This window comes from Lissotriton vulgaris, chromosome 1_1, assembly GCF_964263255.1.
Source record: "Lissotriton vulgaris chromosome 1_1, aLisVul1.2, whole genome shotgun sequence".
Classification (NCBI taxonomy): Eukaryota; Metazoa; Chordata; class Amphibia; order Caudata; family Salamandridae; genus Lissotriton; species Lissotriton vulgaris.
Window position 1 is genome coordinate 1,698,365,279 of NC_141685.1, and position 20,163 is coordinate 1,698,385,441.

The 20,163-nt window shown below is 40.8% G+C and overlaps 1 protein-coding gene across 2 annotated transcripts in view; it reads right to left on the reverse strand.

Moving 5' to 3' along the window:
* The window catches only part of IL15RA (interleukin 15 receptor subunit alpha), a 458,659-nt gene extending 438,969 nt beyond the window's left edge, over positions 1 to 19,690 (reverse strand). For both annotated transcript variants that reach the window (XM_086918943.1, XM_086918942.1), the window contains exon 1: positions 19,501 to 19,690. In XM_086918943.1, the coding sequence (XP_086775069.1) occupies positions 19,501 to 19,645 (145 nt within the window). In that variant the 5' untranslated portion in view covers positions 19,646 to 19,690. The remainder of the gene's footprint in view (positions 1 to 19,500) is intronic.
* Between the last annotated feature and the right edge of the window lie 473 nt (positions 19,691 to 20,163).

Below are 20,163 nucleotides of genomic sequence, written 5' to 3' on the forward strand. Positions count from 1 at the left end.
CATAGGGGCCTAATGTCTGCGTGTAAGTTATTGCGTACCCTCCGCCCCCTCCTGTTGTGTGCCCGCCGTGTCCTCCCTAGTGTATCTAAAAGTGTTATATAGGCCCCAGAGGTTTTTCGGCCTGCTGGTGGGAGGGAGGAGCTCGCTGTAGTGCTCCGCTTGCGTGCAGCAGTATACCATATCTCTAGCCCACCGTTTCTTGGTCGGTGTCGGCCCTCTCATCCAACACTGTGCCACTGTACGTCTTGCCAACAATAGTCCCATATCTGTCAATCTCCTGTATGCCACCGGCAAGGACTTCGAATAGCCCAACAGTGCCAATGCTGGGTCGACCGGAAGTTCATGATCTAGTATCTCACTTAGTTCCGAGATGACCGCCACCCAGAACTCGTGTATCCTACGGCAGCCCCACGCCAAGTGTAAGAAGTCCGCCACCGGGGCATGGCAGCACTCGCATTCAGGGGACTACCGGAGACCGTAACGGTGTAGGCGCTCTTTAGTGTTGTACACCCTCTGCAAAAATTTAAAATGTATCAATCTGTGACGCCTGTTCAGTGATATCTTCCTAGTGCTGACGCAGCAGTATGTCCGCATAGAGTCATCTATCTCGATCTCCAGGTCACTCTGCCAGGCCAAACGGGCCCTGGAAGGTTCCTGCGCTCTATAGGAAACTATGCTCTTGTATAGGTGCGCTGTCATATGTCTCGGAGATTCAGTAGTAATAACATGTGAGAGTTCCGGAAGGTCCGGCGGCTCTGCCAGATCTGGGCCCAGAGCATCCTTCAAGGCGCTCCGGACTCTATGGAATTGAAACTGCTGTAACAGTGTCGGGCTTTCCATTCCCTGAACGATCTGGTCCCACGTTTTAGCTTTCCCGTCCGTAAACAGTTCTCCCGCAGTCTTAAGCCCTAGCTCATGTAGGGCTTGGATCACATTCTTGTCCCCCATGGGGCCCAACCACTGCAGCCATTCCACCGCCATCGAAGGGGAATAGAGCATCTCTCCTTTCCTGGCCTGTAGTAATGCGTTCCAGGCATGCTTTGTAGCCGTGATCGAGTCAAGTATTCCGACCCTACGATCTGCAGGGGTGCAGATCGTGGCTGGGAGCGGAAGAGAGTCCGCAAAAAGCTGCACCATCCGCACGTGTGGGATGTTCCTATCACCATGAATCCACGTATGCAGGCGAGTGGCCTGAGCCACCCTATAGTATCTCTCTAGATCAGGCGCACCCAGCCCACCCAGCTCGTACGGAAGCGTGAGCGTGTTCAACTTAACCCCCGGCCTCCTACCACCCAAGGCCAGACGAACCATGAGTTTTGTTAGGTTCACAAAGAAGGTTTTCGAGAGTATAATGGGCAGAGTGTTAAACAGAAAGAGAAATCTCGGTAGTATCACCATCTTCACGATGGCTATGCGGCCTATAAGGGAGAGTGGAAGCTTACACCACCTTTCCACGTCGTCTTCACATTTGCTGAAAGCCACCCCATAGTTCTCACTGAATAGCACCTCCGGGTCCGTGTGAATCCTTATACCAAGGTATCGCACTGGGTCCGTTGACCAGTGTAAAGGGAATTCCATCTCAAAGCGATCCGTCACCGGGGTCAGTGGAAATACCACTGATTTTTCCCAATTGACCTTTAGACCCGAGAGCGCGCCAAAACGCACCACCTCTCGCAGAATGGGGGACAGGTTCGTTTCCGGGTAGAAATTATTATTTAAATGTACACTTTGTAATGATTTTAAAAGTAAAAATCACTTCTATATGTAACTTTGTGTTAAACATTATGGGGCCTATTAGGATGGCGGGCGGATTGCCTCCGCCAGGGTAGCGGTGGCTACCGCCACCCTGGCGGAGGCAATCCGCCCGCCATCCTTCCCTGCATTCCCCCCGCCATATTACGATGGCGGAGGGGACCGCAGCGGTGGGAAACACCGCCCGCCTGTTTTCCGCCCCGGTCGCCTAGCGGCCGGGGCGGAAGACCTGTAACATGGTGGCGGTGTCTTGTAGACACCGCCCGCCATATTACAATGTGCATTACACAGTGCATTTCCGTGGCGGCAATGCCGCCACAGAAAGGCATGCGGAGACTCCCTGCGGGGGCCCCTTGCGGACCCCCTGGGAGTCCGTGGCTTGGGGGGTGCACATAGGGGGTACCTATGGTACCCCCCCGCATGTCAGAGTGCAACATGGCAGGCACTGCGCGGTGCCTGTCGTGTTGCGCGTTGCCAAGCAAAACGTGCACTTTTACCATTGCGGCGGGCGGAGATTCCTGCTCCGCCCGCCACAATGGTAGACATACAGGATTCGCCCGCCTGTGTGGCGGGCGCATCCTAATACAAATGTCGGGACCCCCGCACTGTTAGCGGGCGGTCCTCTTCTCCGTTAGGGCCGCCATCCTAATGGACCCCTATGTTTATAAATATGTTAATGTTATTTTGAAAATTATCAATTTGTTTAAAATATATTCTGAATTATTAACCTATGTAAAAATTTATATTATTAATATTTTCAATATTAATTTTATTAATTTCTAAATTAACCTATTCCCAATTTGTAACCCACAAAAATGTTACTATTGTAAAAACTTTATAAAAATGTATCTATCAATGTTCTCTATTTCAAAAGTTGAAAAAATGTATGTACAACAAATATAACAATTATTTTCAACATGTGTATTATTTAAATTTCTCTATTTTGTATGTGATCAAAATAATTGTTATTAAATAAAATGTACACTATGTTATTATGTTTGTTTATAAAATTTACAGTTAGAATAAATGTGAATAAACATAAACATTATTTAAATCCAATTGTTATTTTTTTGTATAAATGTATATATTGACTTGCTATCTTTTTTGTCATCATAAACAATATTTACTTATTAATTTATACTGCTAATAAAATTATTTTTTCTCCTTCCCATTTGTTTTTCCATTTCAATAAACTTATTTCAATTGTTCCATTTAACCATGTGTGTGTCTAATTTTTTATTATAATAAAAAATGATAATTAAATATTATTTTTAATATTTTGAGATAAGTTTTAAAAATTCATAATTTTTAGGATTTATGTATCAATGTATTAGTAAAGTAACATTAATTAGAATTACTACTATATTTTTTTATATTTTTATACAAATAATTATTGTACTATTCTAGAAAAAAAAATCTACAAATCTTTTCCTATTCCCACAATTATAAACTTATACTAGAACGTAAACCCATGAAAATGACTATTCCCACTCCACCAAATATAAACTCATAGAAGTTGCTGGACACTATAACCATATAAATTACTATTCCCACTCCACCAAGTATAAACTCAGGGAAGGTTCTGGACACTATAACCATATAAATTACTATTCCCACTCCACCAAGTATACACTCCGAGAAGGTGATGGATATTTAACCCATATAAATTACTATTCCCACTCCACCAAGTATAAACTCAGGGAAGGTGCTGGACATTATAACCATATAAATTACTTTTCCCACTCCACCAAGTATAAACTCAGGGAAGGTGCTGGACACTATAACCATATAAATTAATATTCCCACTTCACCAAGTATAAACTCAGGGAAGGTAATGGATATTCAACACATATAAGTTACTATTCCCACTCCACCAAATATAAACTCAGGGAAGGTGCTGGACACTATAACCATATAAATTACTTTTCTCACTCCACCAAGTATAAACTCAGGGAAGGTGCTGGACACTATAACCATATAAATTACTATTCCCGCTCCACCAAGTATAAACTCAGGGAAGGTGATGGGTATTCAACCCATATAAATTACTATTCCCAACTCCACCAAGTATAAACTCAGGGAAGGTGCTGGACACTATAACCATATAAATTACTATTCCCACTCCACCAAGTATAAACTCAGGGAAGGTGATGGATATTCAACCCATATAAATTACTATTCCCACTCCACCAAGTATAAACTCAGGGAAGGTGCTGGACACTATAACCATATAAATTACTATTCCCACTCCACCAAGAATAAACTCATGGAAGGTGCTGGACACTATAACCATATAAATTACTATTCCTAGACCACCAAACTAAATATATTTTGTACCACACTATTAAAATACAAAATCAAAAACCAATCCTAATTTTATTATAAAAACCTATTAAAATATATAAATATTTAATAAAAATATTTGACAATTTTATTTAATTTTAAATAAATATTAAAAATATGTATACATTTTTATCAAACTTTTTCAAAAAAATATACACTAAAAAATATAACATTTTAGTATTACCAATAAAAAAATAAACTAATCATAAATTTTACCAGTTAAATGAAATTTCGCTTTTTTATACATTTTCTAAATTTAAATTTAACATTTTTAAATACATTTCTAGAATTAAAATCCAATATTTTTTTTAAAATTCCAATCCTATTCCTCTATAATACCCAAAAACAATATTTTAACAAACAATCCATACACAAATTTAAAAAATAAATGTTTTATTATTTTAATTTATATACATTTTCTAAATTATTGCCATACACAAATTAATTTTATAATTATATCTGAAATTTTAAATAGAAATTAATTTTTATGTTTATAAATTTTATAATATTATTAAAATGTATTAAAATATTTTTAATTTTTAATACACTTCCCACCCTATTCCCCTAAAAACCCACAACCTGCTCCTTTTTACTTTTTAGTGAAATTTTTAATATAAATTAATTTGGTAATTTTAAAAAAATTTAAAAAAATTAAATAATTTTATTAATTTTATTTTATTATTTAAATTTTTTATACACTTCCCACCCTATTCCCCTAAAAACCCACAACCCACACATTAAATATAAATATTACCAATATTGTACATACATTTTAACATTTATTGAAATTTTTATTATATATTTTAAAACACTTCCCACCCTATTTTTTTTATTTCAACAATATTTGCTATGATTTACATTTTTTTTAAATTTTAAAAAAATGTAATTTATATATTTTAAAACACTTCCCACCCTATTCCCCTAAAAACTCACAAGCCGCTCCTAAACATTATTAAACATTTGTACTATATTTTTTTGTTTTCCTAATTAAAATTTTCGAAATTTTATAACAATAAATTAAACTAACATATTTATTTTTAACTAAAAAATCAATATTGCTACATTATAAACAGTCTACATTTAAAATATCAATATTTTGACAGTCGATTTACTGACATTTGATATTCTGACAGTCTATATTTTAATTTTCGATATTTTTTACTAATACTAAGAAACAATATTTTTTACAATCGATATTAATTACTCGATATTTTTAACTTCGATATTTTTTACTAAACATAAAAATCGATAAAAATGACTTCGATATTACTTACCTCGATATTAATGCCATCTCAATATTCTGGAGTCGATATTCTGTCCAGTCGAAATAAAAAACTCGATGTTTTTACTGCATACCAGATCACTATCCATGCTTTGCTGCATGTTACTAAACTGCAGGTCAGCAGTCAAGCATGCAACTAATATAGCTGAAACTATCCTAAGGCACAAAATGTACATCTACTTTCTAACTGAAACCAGGCTGAACAACAAGACACTAACCAGGACAACCTTAACAATTACAGACCTATAATTTAAACTCCCTCTCCTGGGGAATATCATTGAAAAATGTGTGCTGGTACTACTCAACAACCACATTGAAAATTACAACCTTAATGACACATTTTAATCTGGGTTCAAAAAGGCTGGAGCACAAAGAGTGCAATACTGAACATCACAGAGGACCTACACAGATCCCTGGACAAAGGCCAGGCCCGCCTCCTAGTCTTCCTGGACCTCTTGGCTGCCTTTGATACTGTCAACCATGACATCCTTCTATACACCCTCTCACAATGTGCAGCTATCAAGGGAACTGTCCTTGGGTGGGTTGCTTCCTTCCCGAACGAACGCTTACAGTTATTCAAATTAAACAACTCCACCTCAAAAGCAACACCAGTCTCTCATGGAGGTTCACTAGTGTCAATCCTGACTTCTGCCCTATTCAACCTCTATATATGGAACCCCTTGCAATGATCCTGACACACGCCATAATTCCCTATCATCTCTATACGGATGACACCCAAATCTACATTAAAATCTCACCAGTTAAAGATATACAGCACCTAAATAGCACTCTCTCCATGGTTCAATCCTGACTGACTAACAACCATCTTATGCTTAACCCCATTAAAACTGAACTCCTGTTCATCCAACCAAAAGAAAAGTCATTTTCTGTTGATATTTGGCTAGATATTCTCACTGCATTAAACTTCAAACTATCCATCTCCAACTCTGAAAAATCTCTGGGGATTAAACTTGACAAAAACCGGACCATGAAAGAGCATATCAATGCTTCAGCTAAAAGTGCCCGCTACACGTTGAAACACCTTAATAAAATAAAACCCTTCATTCCCAACAAAGACCTAAAGATTGTGGAACAACCCTTAGTCCTTTCGAAGCTGGACTACAGTAACGCAACGCTCATGGGTGCCTCAAAAACATATGTAGCCCCATTGAAAGTTACACTCCATGCAGGGGCCAGACTACTGCCAGGGGAGCGTCGCTTCAACCGCATCACTCCCACTCTTAGGAATCTCAACTGGCTACCAATCGAGGCAAGATGAATATTCAAAACTGCTTGAATAACCCACAAAGCTCTCTACACGGAAAAACCAGTTCAAACAAACTATCAAAAGCCAGCCAAAAGAGACCTCTTTGAAGCTCCCAACAGTCTACTCCTAATTCTGCCCAAATTCAAGATAGAAAAATCACAAACCTGCTCCTTCACCAGGAACGCTACCAGAATCTGCAACTCGTTATCTCAGGATTTATGTGACAATCACTCATTCCCTCATTTCAAGAAGAAACTTAAACAACTTCTCAATAAATACCTACCCCCCCCCCAAAAAAAAACTGTCCAACTGGCCTGATGCTCCTACCCCACTCCTTCCATCTATTTTTGAGTACCACTACATTAGGGACAAACTGTGACCCTACTCTCCCCACTTTTGCAACTCCCTACCATAACTACCACAGAACTATTGTGTTTGCATATCCTACTGTCTATTATATACTTATTTTTATAAGATTACTATGTATTTCTATTTACTCTTCTTATGTAACTGGTGTAATTGCTGCTATATCGTTCACATATCCTACTGTCTATAGTATACTTCTTTTTACACTGTTAATATGTACCGTTATTTGCTTTTTATGTTGCTCTTGTAGCTGCTGCTATATCGTTCACATAGCCAGCTGTCTATCGTATACCTCTTTTTATGTCATTAGTGTAATTGCAGCTGTGCTAACCCTGTAAAGCGCTCTGATGCCTTCAGGTCAAGATTGTGCAATACAAAACTCGATAAAGAAATTATTTCAGAGGTATGTATATTCATATCCCTTTCCACAAGTTTCAGGAACTTTTGATGTTCTGTTACTTCCTGCAGAATTGGATGTTCTTGGTGTATGGTTTACTTTCGGAAACTGTTTTCCTCACCTCCAGAGAGAATTAAAGATCAAATGTCCCTGTTAACGTGTTTAGTGGAAAAGCAATAAAACACTTACCATCTGAGCCTGGCAGGTTTGAACAGGGTAGGCAAGGTGGGCAGAAGGGCCCTCCCCTTCCGAAATAATTTGTTTTCTTTCCTTCTTAATATACTTTTTTAATGGCAGCATCTTCATCAGGGAGACGTTTAAACAGCAGTCCCGGACGTAATTACTGGTGGAAGTCCAGGAAAGCCGAGCATCACAACGCGTGAGGGGGGAACTAAAAATAGAAGCGAAGGGGCAGAACAGAGGATGTCGTGTAAAGGCCAGAACTGCCTACCTCGGCGCTCGGGAGCCGGGCTCATCTCGAGGTCGGCTCCATATCCTGTACATGCATACTTGAAATGCATGCTAACACAAAAAGATTAAATCAAAGACATTGGACAAACAAAAAAACATGCAAACTACAAGTGCACTTCAAATGTGTGCAGGCAGGGAGATTAGGTAAATGTAAACATAAAATGTGGTGCAGACAAAACTGCATCTCCCCACCAACGCGGATGAAAATTAGTACTTGGGCCACAGGGGACTGATAACACAAGGCACAAAAGGAAACAGCATGATATAACCAAAAGAAACAGAGGAAAAATATGTGGCAAACACACAAACTAATGAAAAGTAAGGGCGGGATGTAAGCCCCTTTTAAGATTTATATTAAATACAATAAATAGATTTCTCAAGCACAGCATGAGCAGGCGAAACCTACGAATGCATCTACCTCATCATGATATAAAACAGCACCACGAAATGCACAATAAAAGAAACAATGAGTGAAAAGCTCTCCCACCACACCAGAAAAGAACAAACAAAAACACTACAATATGCCAAAACAACACACAGCACACTTTCTTGCCATGAAACACAACAATATTTGTAGGGAAATCACATAAAACAACATACAAAGAAATACACTACTCAAAGTTAAAAAAAAAAGAAACTTACCACATACATTACATTTAGCACCATAGGAGACATAAATAGTAAATGATCACACCACGAAATGCAGCATCACACAAAGGCAATAAACATGTTTCTACAGTATCATGAAATATAGCATAAATTCCACAGAGCAGAACAGCAAAACACACAATCCCACCAGAGCTAAAAAGTAAGAAGGTAATGCTCTCTGAAATACAACACCACGTCATGGATTAATACATCCATTTGCAACACCATGAAATATGGTACTATAGCAAGCGAAAAACCAGAAAACTGACACATCAGGAATAACACCATCATATGACAGAGACCAAGACAGTAAAAACACAGCACCACAACACACAATAAGAGCACCATGAAAGATAGACCACACATAGGTAAAAAATCAAAGTATACATCTTGGAACAAAGTTCCACACTACCACATACAACATAAACTATTTTATAAGCATTCCATGTCCACCCATGTGTTGTTTAGTCAACAATAAAAGTATTGACGGTCACTCGCTCATTGCAAGGAAAGACAGCCACCAATGACAGAAAAGGTGAAGACCAAGAAAAAGCACAGCAATTACCACATCATTAACTAGAGTACCATGCGAAGGGAAAACAAAATACCTCATCATGAATAGCAGCAACACGCCAAGGCACAACCAGAGTTTAGAAACTACCATATAATAAAATACAGCCCCAGTAGATATCAGTATGTTTTTGATGTACAACGAGGCAGTTGATATGTTTTAAATGTTTTAGCCCATAATGAATACTAATGGGTCAATGGGGATAGAAAAATAGCCAAGTAAATAGGGTTTTAATTTGCTAGCTCTCTGAATGACTTAGTCACTTCTCCAAAATAGATTACCGGAGATGAGCTTTTCCTGTGTTCAAGAATTTTAATAACAGTTTAGAAGTGCAATTAATCATTGGTTGAAGCAGGGTTCTCCGGGTAGGCCTTAGGTTAATGGATCCCCAAGTAGCATTCCTTTCCGAACTGTGGGCGGGTTAACAAGGGCCTTACTTAATGTGCCTCTGACTGAAAGGGAGGGGGGCGCCTTTACTGTGGGGTCAAAAGAGCGGGAGTAAGGAAGGAAGCTGCTGCTGGTTAGAAAATGAAAATGTAAATGCATGTAACTGAGTGATCAACAGATCTAAAGGCTGCCTAAATCAAGAAAACGCTTTGATTGAAAGAATCATTGGAGGCTTTACGGTGACAAACATTTTTTATTTAATCTTTTTTAAAGGTACTGTGAGCTGGAAACAGCTGAGTTGTGGGGTGAATCCTTCTAAAAAAAACGTGTAAAAAAGGTTTGAAAAAGGAAAAAGTATGAGTGTGCAGCATACAAATATATATTTCGGAAGCGATTCGAATGCACATTTTACAGCAGTCTAGCTATCATATGTTGTCCTGGCAAATACATAATTTTACCCCCTTTTTATAAGATATACATGGGGGATTTGGTTACAACTTCCCTCCAAAGCCGAGCACCCCATGCCCAGCTCCACCACTTTTAAACTTCACTAGCTGCCACGGGTAGTAGTAGGCACCAGAAAAGGAGAAGAAGCCACAGAGAGCATGGCCACGCATAGCCCAGTATGCGGCAGAGAGTGAATGTGAGTTGCATGATCAGACCAGGAGCTGAGCAGAGCAGGGCTTGATCCAGAACTGACATCCACTTACCAGCCCCACATACACGTGTGCACATGTTCCCTGGAAGCTGTGCCTGGAGTGAAGGACTCCATCACACACGGTTAACAGGCACAATGATGTCCATTCTTGGGATTGTACAATAACCCTGACATACTAATTGTCATCCTTGACATATTTGGGGCATTCTTGGTCTTGCTGTGCATACTGGAACCTATTTTTAACATCCTGTAGGCATGCCTTGCCTAATTTTGGCCACACCTGGCATAATAATGGTCACGACTGACCTGTTGTGAGCATCCTAACCATTATGTTACAACCTTGGCACAGCGGTGTCTTTGGAATAATTTGAGGCATTATTATTATGGCAAGCATCCCTGGCATGTGATCATAAACCATGTACAGCGAAGCAGGTTCCATGTAAGGTATCTGTATACGTGAGCACTTAAAGAAAATGACAAGCTGATGTTAGGGCTTTGTATATTTACTAACAATTAAAACTGGTATTTTTAAGAAAATTGTGTCTCTTTCAGAATAGGCACACACTGATGTTGCGTTTCCTTGGTTTAAGAAAACACTTTCATTCCATGTTCGTTATGATTCATCATTTATTTCATGGTTTCAAGTTTGGTTTATATCATTTCATTTCAGATTTCTTCATGATTATCAACATTCAGAATCAGGCAATATCATAGCGTGTCCAATGCATTTCGGGCATTAAAAAAGCATGCCCTTCATCAGGGAATTGACACTAGAAACAATGATATAGGTAAACATTAGAATAAGCAGTTCAAGTGCTATTCATCATTATCAATTCGAAAACACAACAAGAAAATCATGTGCTCATAAAGTTACATAGTTTCCATCACATGCGTGTCATGCAGTTTAAAGGTGAGCGGTGGTGTGGGGAAAAATGTCGGGGGTTGTAAGGTGCGTTAAGTCCTACGTGGTTCAGAAGTTCACTTACATGCCTGTGGTCAAACGGTAGTTGAAAATCTGAAAAGGATAAATAAACGTCAAAAAAAATCCATCATAGCTGATAAGCGCCCAAAGTTTACCCGTGCGCTCCAATTTGTCGTAATGTGCGCGCCAAAACTAACCTGAAAGGTTTGCGGGGGTAGCGTGTTTTCCGATTCTCGTCTCTGTGACTCGCCGGTGAAGCAAGAAGCTTCCCGCGTTAATAAATTCAAAACTTCCGCGATCACGTGATGGATCACATGTGGTAAAAGTGAAGAAAGACTTTCGGTCTAGTCTCTTCGTGTTACAAAAGCCGAGTGGTCGGAATATAACGGGCTTTGGGTCGGGTGGATGCTTAGAACATCTAATTAATGTATATGTGGCTTCCCGAGTTTCTTATGGAAAAAATTACCGCTTAGTATATACTGCTTAATATACGGGATCAAATGCCCGTGTTGGAAAATGTACGTTGGGAAAACGGAGAGACGCATCAAGGTGCGCCTGACTGAACAAAAATCCAATATCAGACTAAAGAACTTGAAGTCAGCTCTTTCTGCACATTTCGTAGAACTACAACACAATGTGTCCCAAGTCAAGTTTATCGTTCTAGAGACTGTTCTCAAACATGAAGGGATAAACAACAATAAATTGCTTCTAAGACGAGAGAACTATTGGATCCACAAACTGTCAACCCAGAAACCCATGGGGTAAAATGAAAGAATAGAATTTTCTTGTTATTTATGATAGAATTGCTCTGGAAATCGATCTTACTGTTAATGTGCACATTCCTAACACCTTTGACACTACATAACCTAACCTTCCAACTGACTTCATCACGTTCATGCTAGCTCTACTAATAGCGCATCACATAACATAAACCACCCAGTAGCCAGTTCGATCCCCTGAGCTTCATTTTTTACGGTCATTTTCACGTTTATTTTTATTTTTTCCTAAGCGGTAACTTTTTCCATAAGAAACTCGGGAAGCCACATATACATTAATTAGATGTTCTAAGCATCCACCCGACCCAAAGCCCGTTATATTCCGACCACTCGGCTTTTGTAACACGAAGAGACTAGACCGAAAGTCTTTCTTCACTTTTACCACATGTGATCCATCACGTGATCGCGGAAGTTTTGAATTTATTAACGCGGGAAGCTTCTTGCTTCACCGGCGAGTCACAGAGACGAGAATCGGAAAACACGCTACCCCCGCAAACCTTTCAGGTTAGTTTTGGCGCGCACATTACGACAAATTGGAGCGCACGGGTAAACTTTGGGCGCTTACCAGCTATGATGGATTTTTTTTTACGTTTATTTATCCTTTTCAGATTTTCAACTACCGTTTGACCTCAGGCATGTAAGTGAACTTCTGAACCCCGTAGGACTTAACACACCTTACAACCCCCGACATTTTTCCCCACACCACCGCTCACCTTTAAACTGCATGACACGCATGTGATGGAAACTATGTAACTTTATGAGCACATGATTTTCTTGTTGTGTTTTCGAATTGATAATGATGAATAGCACTTGAACTGCTTATTCTAATGTTTACCTATATCATTGTTTCTAGTGTCAATTCCCTGATGAAGGGCATGCTTTTTTAATGCCCGAAATGCATTGGACACGCTATGATATTGCCTGATTCTGAATGTTGATAATCATGAAGAAATCTGAAATGAAATGATATAAACCAAACTTGAAACCATGAAATAAATGATGAATCATAACGAACATGGAATGAAAGTGTTTTCTTAAACCAAGGAAACGCAACATCAGTGTGTGCCAATTAGGGATGATACCAGAGTTCCTCTGGCCTCACGTATTAAACAGTTTACCTGACGTCGTAGGGCCCTCGACGCCTCCTCATTGAGCACCACCAAAATCAATAAACAGTGTCTAACCAAGGCAAAAGTTGAAACAACACAAGCTGTGCATCACCCCAATTACTTTTCTATTGTTCCTCCCAGCGCCCACGGGACTGATAGCACGCACCCCCAAACATTGGAACTTGAAACTGAACCATGTCTAACTATGAGGAAATATCTAAAAGCACAGAGGCCAGAGCCTCTACTTTCGCATTTGAGGAAAAAGACGTGGACCAAATCTACTCTCTAATCAGGGAGGAGCTAGCACATGAAACATCAAGTCGATCAAAGGAGCAAAACATAAAGCAACTATTATACCTATCCAAGAGAAAAACAAATCAACAACTACACGCCAGTACTCTCATCAAGTACCACAGGAATCACCGCATACCTCGTGGGTTAAGAATTGCACTCAAACCATCCCTATGCAAACATTCCAAAAAATTCCAGGAACGGTGGTATGAGATACTTAATAAATGTTCATTGGATCTAATTCTTTTAATCATTCAAGAACTATCCACTATCTTGGAGGAAATCTCCACTGAAATTCAGGAAACAGCCACGGAACTATCAAAAATGATGACGGAGGATGAATTGAATACCACCTTGGAGGACATCAAAACTCAAATTGATCGACATACTAGGGAGATCAACGAACGCAAAATTCGTAAGTTTAAGCGGGACACCTTGGATTATAAACTGGGGGAGGTCTACACATGGGCTGATGTGTATGCACAAAAACGAAGAAACCGCCCTTATAACTCTAATACAGATACCTCTTCGACAGATAGTGAACCAACTCAAAAACCACGAAAAAGCCAACCCACAAGAACACCACAAGAACAAACTCCAACTGTGGAAGCCACCACCAGTCAAACACATGACAGCAGCCCTTTTTTAGATCAGGGCCAAGCGCAAAAAGGAGACCCAGGAGAGGGAAAGGAAAAAGAAAAGGAAAAGGAGAAAGAAAGGGACCCGCCGACCACTCGGAGCACCACAGCAATAACAAGGTGATGGAGAAAAAACCAAAGAAGAATTGACCACAGAGCATTTAGTTATCAACATCAGTGACCAACACTTTGATGCACATGAACTTAGACTATTGGAGAAAGGAACTTCATTTGTACCTACCACCCATACAGATCTCCTGGAACAAGAAGTGAGCTTCTTTAAATTAATGCGGAAACTCAAACTTAGACATTTTTTTGATAATACCTTACCAGAACGTCCACCACAAGAGAAGGACCAATTATTAGGACTACGTCCACAGAGCTCATTCCAAGCACCCACAAGTCACAAGACTTTGGACCTTTTTGAAAATCTTGTTAAACAAGACCTCTATAAACTCAAATACACCAAACCCAAAAACAGAAACATTACGCAGAAGGATTTGGATACATTGAGAAGAATAGCAACCGTTGATCAAATAACCTTTACCAAAGCTGACAAAGGGGGAGCGATTGTCATTATGAATACCGCAATGTACAACGAAAAAGTAATTGAACATGTCATGGATAGGTCAACATATAACGAATTGGATTCCAACCCCACTTTGGAATATGCTAAAACGTTAAGAAACATTATTGACCAGGCACACAAACAGGGAACCATTACAGAAAGGACGAAGAACTTTCTTATAACCAGCAACCCCAAAAGTCCCACATTAAGGATGGTGCCTAAAATTCATAAAAATCTTAGAAACCCCCCTATGAGACCCATTGTCTCCACCAGAGGGTGCATACACCAACCAATAGGACAACTAATTGACAAGTATCTCCAACCATCGGTACAATCTACCCAAACATACATAAAGGATACCTCGCAATTCTTGCTCAAACTACAACAAATCCAACTCAACCCCAATGAAAAAATATTGCTATGTACTGCTGATGTTTGCAGCCTATATACAAACATACCCCACAACATGGGTATTGAAGCAATAGAATCAGCCATTCTGAATACGGATGTAGACCACGACTTTCAATTGTTTCTGATGGAGCTCATGCAGTTCACCTTATACCATAGTTACTTCAGAGTCAAAGACAAATGGTACCAACAACTTACAGGGATGGCAATGGGCAATTCGGCCGCACCTGTGTACGCGAACACTTTCATGCATTGGTACGAAACCCAGCATATACTAAACGACACTAACTGGACAAACCATTTGAAAATGATATCAAGATACATTGATGACTTTTTCATCATATGGACGGAGTTGGAGGAGAAATTAAGAACTCAACTTAACATTTTCAACTCCATTGATCAAAGGATCCAACTAACTTGGGATATCTCTGAAACATCAGTGAATTTCCTAGACGTCAAAGTTACAATAACCCCAGATGGATTCAATACAGACCTCTATGTCAAACCTACTGACAGGAACAACATGCTATTGCACTCTAGCTTCCATGAACCGAACCTGATCAGAAATCTACCATATTCGCAAATGGCAAGGGTCAAAAGAATCACTTCAGACCAAACTACCCTCAATTTAAGACTCAGAGAGATGTCAAACAAATTTTTGAAAAGAGGTTACCCTAAGAACCTAGTGGATGAAACAAAAAGGAGAATTGACAACATGGCAAGAACCAAACTTTTGACACCAACCTTAAAATCTGAGCAAACTCAGATAGTAGTGGTCTCCAAATATTCTACTAATAGCAGAAAATTCAAACAAATAATAATGAAGCACTGGACCATCCTTAACCTTGAACCCGATTTCAACAAAGCATTCAGCCAACCCCCGCTATTTGCTTACACGAGAGCTAAAAACCTAGGAGAAATTCTACAAAGCAAACCAAATTATCCTATCACACACCATGGAACTAAACCCTGCCTTAATTGTGGTAACTGCAATAACATTATTAGAGGACACACCATCAACCATCCAACCCAGGGTTACCCAATAAAACTACGAGTCAATGCCACCTGTGACTCCAGCGACTTAATATACGGGATCAAATGCCCGTGTGGGAAAATGTACGTTGGGAAAACGGAGAGACGCATCAAGGTGCGCCTGACTGAACACAAATCCAATATCAGACTAAAGAACTTGAAGTCAGCTCTTTCTGCACATTTCGTAGAACTACAACACAATGTGTCCCAAGTCAAGTTTATCGTTCTAGAGACTGTTCTCAAACATGAAGGGATAAACAACAATAAATTGCTTCTAAGACGAGAGAACTATTGGATCCACAAACTGTCAACCCAGAAACCCATGGGGTTAAATGAAAGAATAGAATTTTCTTGTTATTTATGATAGAATTGCTCTGGAAATCGATCTTACTGTTAATGTGCACGTTCCTAACACCTTTGACACTACATAACCTAACCTTCCAACTGACTTCATCACGTTCATGCTAGCTCTACTAATAGCGCATCACATAACATAAACCACCCAGTAGCCAGTTCGATCCCCTGAGCTTCATTTTTTACGGTCATTTTCACGTTTATTTTTATTTTTTCCTAAGCGGTAATTTTTTCCATAAGAAACTCGGGAAGCCACATATACATTAATTAGATGTTCTAAGCATCCACCCGACCCAAAGCCCGTTATATTCCGACCACTCGGCTTTTGTAACACGAAGAGACTAGACCGAAAGTCTTTCTTCACTTTTACCACATGTGATCCATCACGTGATCGCGGAAGTTTTGAATTTATTAACGCGGGAAGCTTCTTGCTTCACCGGCGAGTCACAGAGACGAGAATCGGAAAACATGCTACCCCCGCAAACCTTTCAGGTTAGTTTTGGCGCGCACATTACGACAAATTGGAGCACACGGGTAAACTTTGGGCGCTTACCAGCTATGATGGATTTTTTTTGACGTTTATTTATCCTTTTCAGATTTTCAACTACCGTTTGACCACAGGCATGTAAGTGAACTTCTGAACCCCGTAGGACTTAACGCACCTTACAACCCCCGACATTTTTCCCCACACCACCGCTCACCTTTAAACTGCATGACACGCATGTGATGGAAACTATGTAACTTTATGAGCACATGATTTTCTTGTTGTGTTTTCGAATTGATAATGATGAATAGCACTTGAACTGCTTATTCTAATGTTTACCTATATCATTGTTTCTAGTGTCAATTCCCTGATGAAGGGCATGCTTTTTTAATGCCCGAAATGCATTGGACACGCTATGATATTGCCTGATTCTGAATGTTGATAATCATGAAGAAATCTGAAATGAAATGATATAAACCAAACTTGAAACCATGAAATAAATGATGAATCATAACGAACATGGAATGAAAGTGTTTTCTTAAACCAAGGAAACGCAACATCAGTGTGTGCCAATTAGGGATGATACCAGAGTTCCTCTGGCCTCACGTATTAAACAGTTTACCTGACGTCGTAGGGCCCTCGACGCCTCCTCATTGAGCACCACCAAAATCAATAAACAGTGCCTAACCAAGGCAAAAGTTGAAACAACACAAGCTGTGCATCACCCCAATTACTTTTCTTTCAGAATAGGGCCATATGTATCAAGGAACCAATTTGCGATTCTGTAATAGCGATTTTTAAGAAATCGCTATCTCAGAATCACAAAATGGTATGTATCAAGAAAAAAACGCATTTTTTAGCGATTTCTTGATATTCCTTAATTGCGAATTCGCAAAATGCGAATTCGCAATTAAGGAATACTTTCCCATTCATTTCTATGGGCCAGGAGGCCCATAGGAAGGAATGGGAATTTTTTCTCAATTTGCGATTCGCAATTTGCTAATCGCAAATGGAGAATAATTTCAAAGGTGCAGAGGTGTCCAAATGACACCCTGTTGCACCCCTGAAATAAGCCTAGGTGCACATGTGGTACAAAAGGGGGTGGTGATGGACGGAGCATCTGAATCAATCAAACACTCACACCCAGTCAAAAGATCTGGGTTTAATCCATCACCGATCTTTAGCCCACTCTGCCACCCCAGTTCAGACATGTCTATATGCAAATCAGTCTGACCCTGTGCCTCATGGGAACAGTCCAGCCCGAACTGCCAAGCCATGCCTTCCCTGGACCGGAAACAAGCTTCCGAGGACCGGTTTCTGGCATTCCAGCCGTCTTCAGCCCGGCTTGCTTGAATCCAGTGGCAAAGTGAGCATGTGACTCACGTCTGCGCATACCCTGCCACACTTATGGCGGCCAAAAGCGGTACAAAAGTGGGTGGTGATGGACGGAGCATCTGAATCAATCAAACACTCACACCCAGTCAAAAGATCTGAGTTTAATCCATCACCGTTCTTTAGCCCACTCTGCCACCCCAGTTCAGACATGGCTATATGTGGTGCACATACATGCCCTAAGGGCATGTATGTGTGTCACATGGCACTTTGAAAAATGCGAAAATGTCAGTTTTTCAAGGAATTTGCAACTTACCACCAACTAGAAGTTGGTGGTAATTTGCGATTCCTTAAGGCCATTTAGCAATTTTTTTTGCCTTCTTACGTTGCATTTAAGGAATCTCAAAATTTGCTATTCCTTAAATGCAATCGCAAAATAAGGAATCGCAAATTTTGTGATTCCTTATTTTGCATTGGATTTTCCTTCATACATATCATTTTGCGAATTCGCATTCGCAAAGGCCGAAATTCTGCGAATTTCGGCCTTTGCGAATGCGAATTTCAACGATACATATGGCCCTTTTGAAAATGAGTTTGTTAGCCCAAACAGGAAGAGGTGCTTGAGAGAAAAATGTGTTTATTTTCAGAAAAGGGTATGTTAATGAAGACAAAATGCTTGCCTTTCAAAAACATATTTAAAGCTGATAGCTGAATGGTAATTCAAGCTGAGTTTGAGAGATGTGTTACTCTAAGTGTGTGTCCCTTGAGCAGAGGGCCTATGCTACGTCCGCTCTTATTTCATTAGTCTTACGGTGGCATTTTATACTGATAACGATTATCCCTGCCATTTCTTTTGATAAACTCGCCTGAAATGTTGGGTGGAAACCAGCAGCATAACATTACTCCCAGCAGCCTCGAGGGTAGAGGGGCTCCAAGCTCCAATCTCCTGACTGAGTCTTCCGTGTGAGCATCCCCCCCCCCCCCCCCCCCCCCCCACCTTACGTTTTTTTTACGCCACAGGTGGTGACTGGTGTAATGTTAACAGATCTGTCATTATTATACTGTGAAAACAATTCTAGCAGCTCGAGACGGTTTTCCCAGAACAGAAGTAGCTCTCGGTATAGAAAATGCCCCATGGCCGATGACTGCATGTCACATGCGTTAACCTCCTCTCTCCTGTCTCCTCTTACCTGTGTCAGGGCGGGCTCGCGACTTCCCTGGAAGAGGCTGCAGGTCTCCCCTGTAGTTGGACTCGACACATTTCCCAGGACGAAGGGGGCGCCGCCCCGTGCCGGTAACAACCAGAAGGGGTCAGGGGTCAGGGGCTGGGCTGTCTTCCACGGTTGGGGGTGGGAGGGGGAGTGGAGGTGACACATGCCTTGCACGTGTCAGTGCCGGGGAGGGCCGCGCCTGTGACAAGCAGCGATAGCAGCTTCCTTCTTACCTGTGCGTGCCTCGGCCGCTGCCGCGTAGGGAGCCTGAAGGTGGAGCAGTGTCAACAGGACGCATAGCGCTCCCCTCCAAGCCATGTGCGGCGGGAGAGGCTCGCGCACCTTGCCTGTGTGCCGTGGGCGCTTCAATGCCACCATTCACATGGCGGCTGAGGGGGGCGCGCGGACAGGCGGCCCGGGTCTCGCTGCTGTCAGGAGAGAAGTGCAGATCTGCACACATTGCTCCAGCGGGCGGCCGCCGTTCTTTCGCTTTCACTTTCGGGGTCTTGTTGTCGAGTGTCAATTGAGGATATTTGACTTTGAATGGGGGGAGGAGGCATATTGTTTTCGCGGTCGTTATGGCGAGGTAAATAGAAAACTATTTTAAACTTTTTTAAAAATCTTATAGATTCTTGTTCTTAAAAAGGAAAAAGTACCCAACATTTTCAAAAATTGCGTGCTTTAGTGACTACTGTCGTGTTTGCCCTCCACTCCCACACCGCAGCAGTTAAGGAGGCAGTGTGAGGTGCTGGCTTTCTCCGCCGTGGGAGCTGGACGAGCCTCAAATAGGTGAGCTTTTGTGCTGTCTGCCTACAACCCATGCGGCAGGAATGAAATAATCACAAATATCGGAAGGAAAGAGACAGAGACACCAAGAGGCTTATTTACAAGCCCCT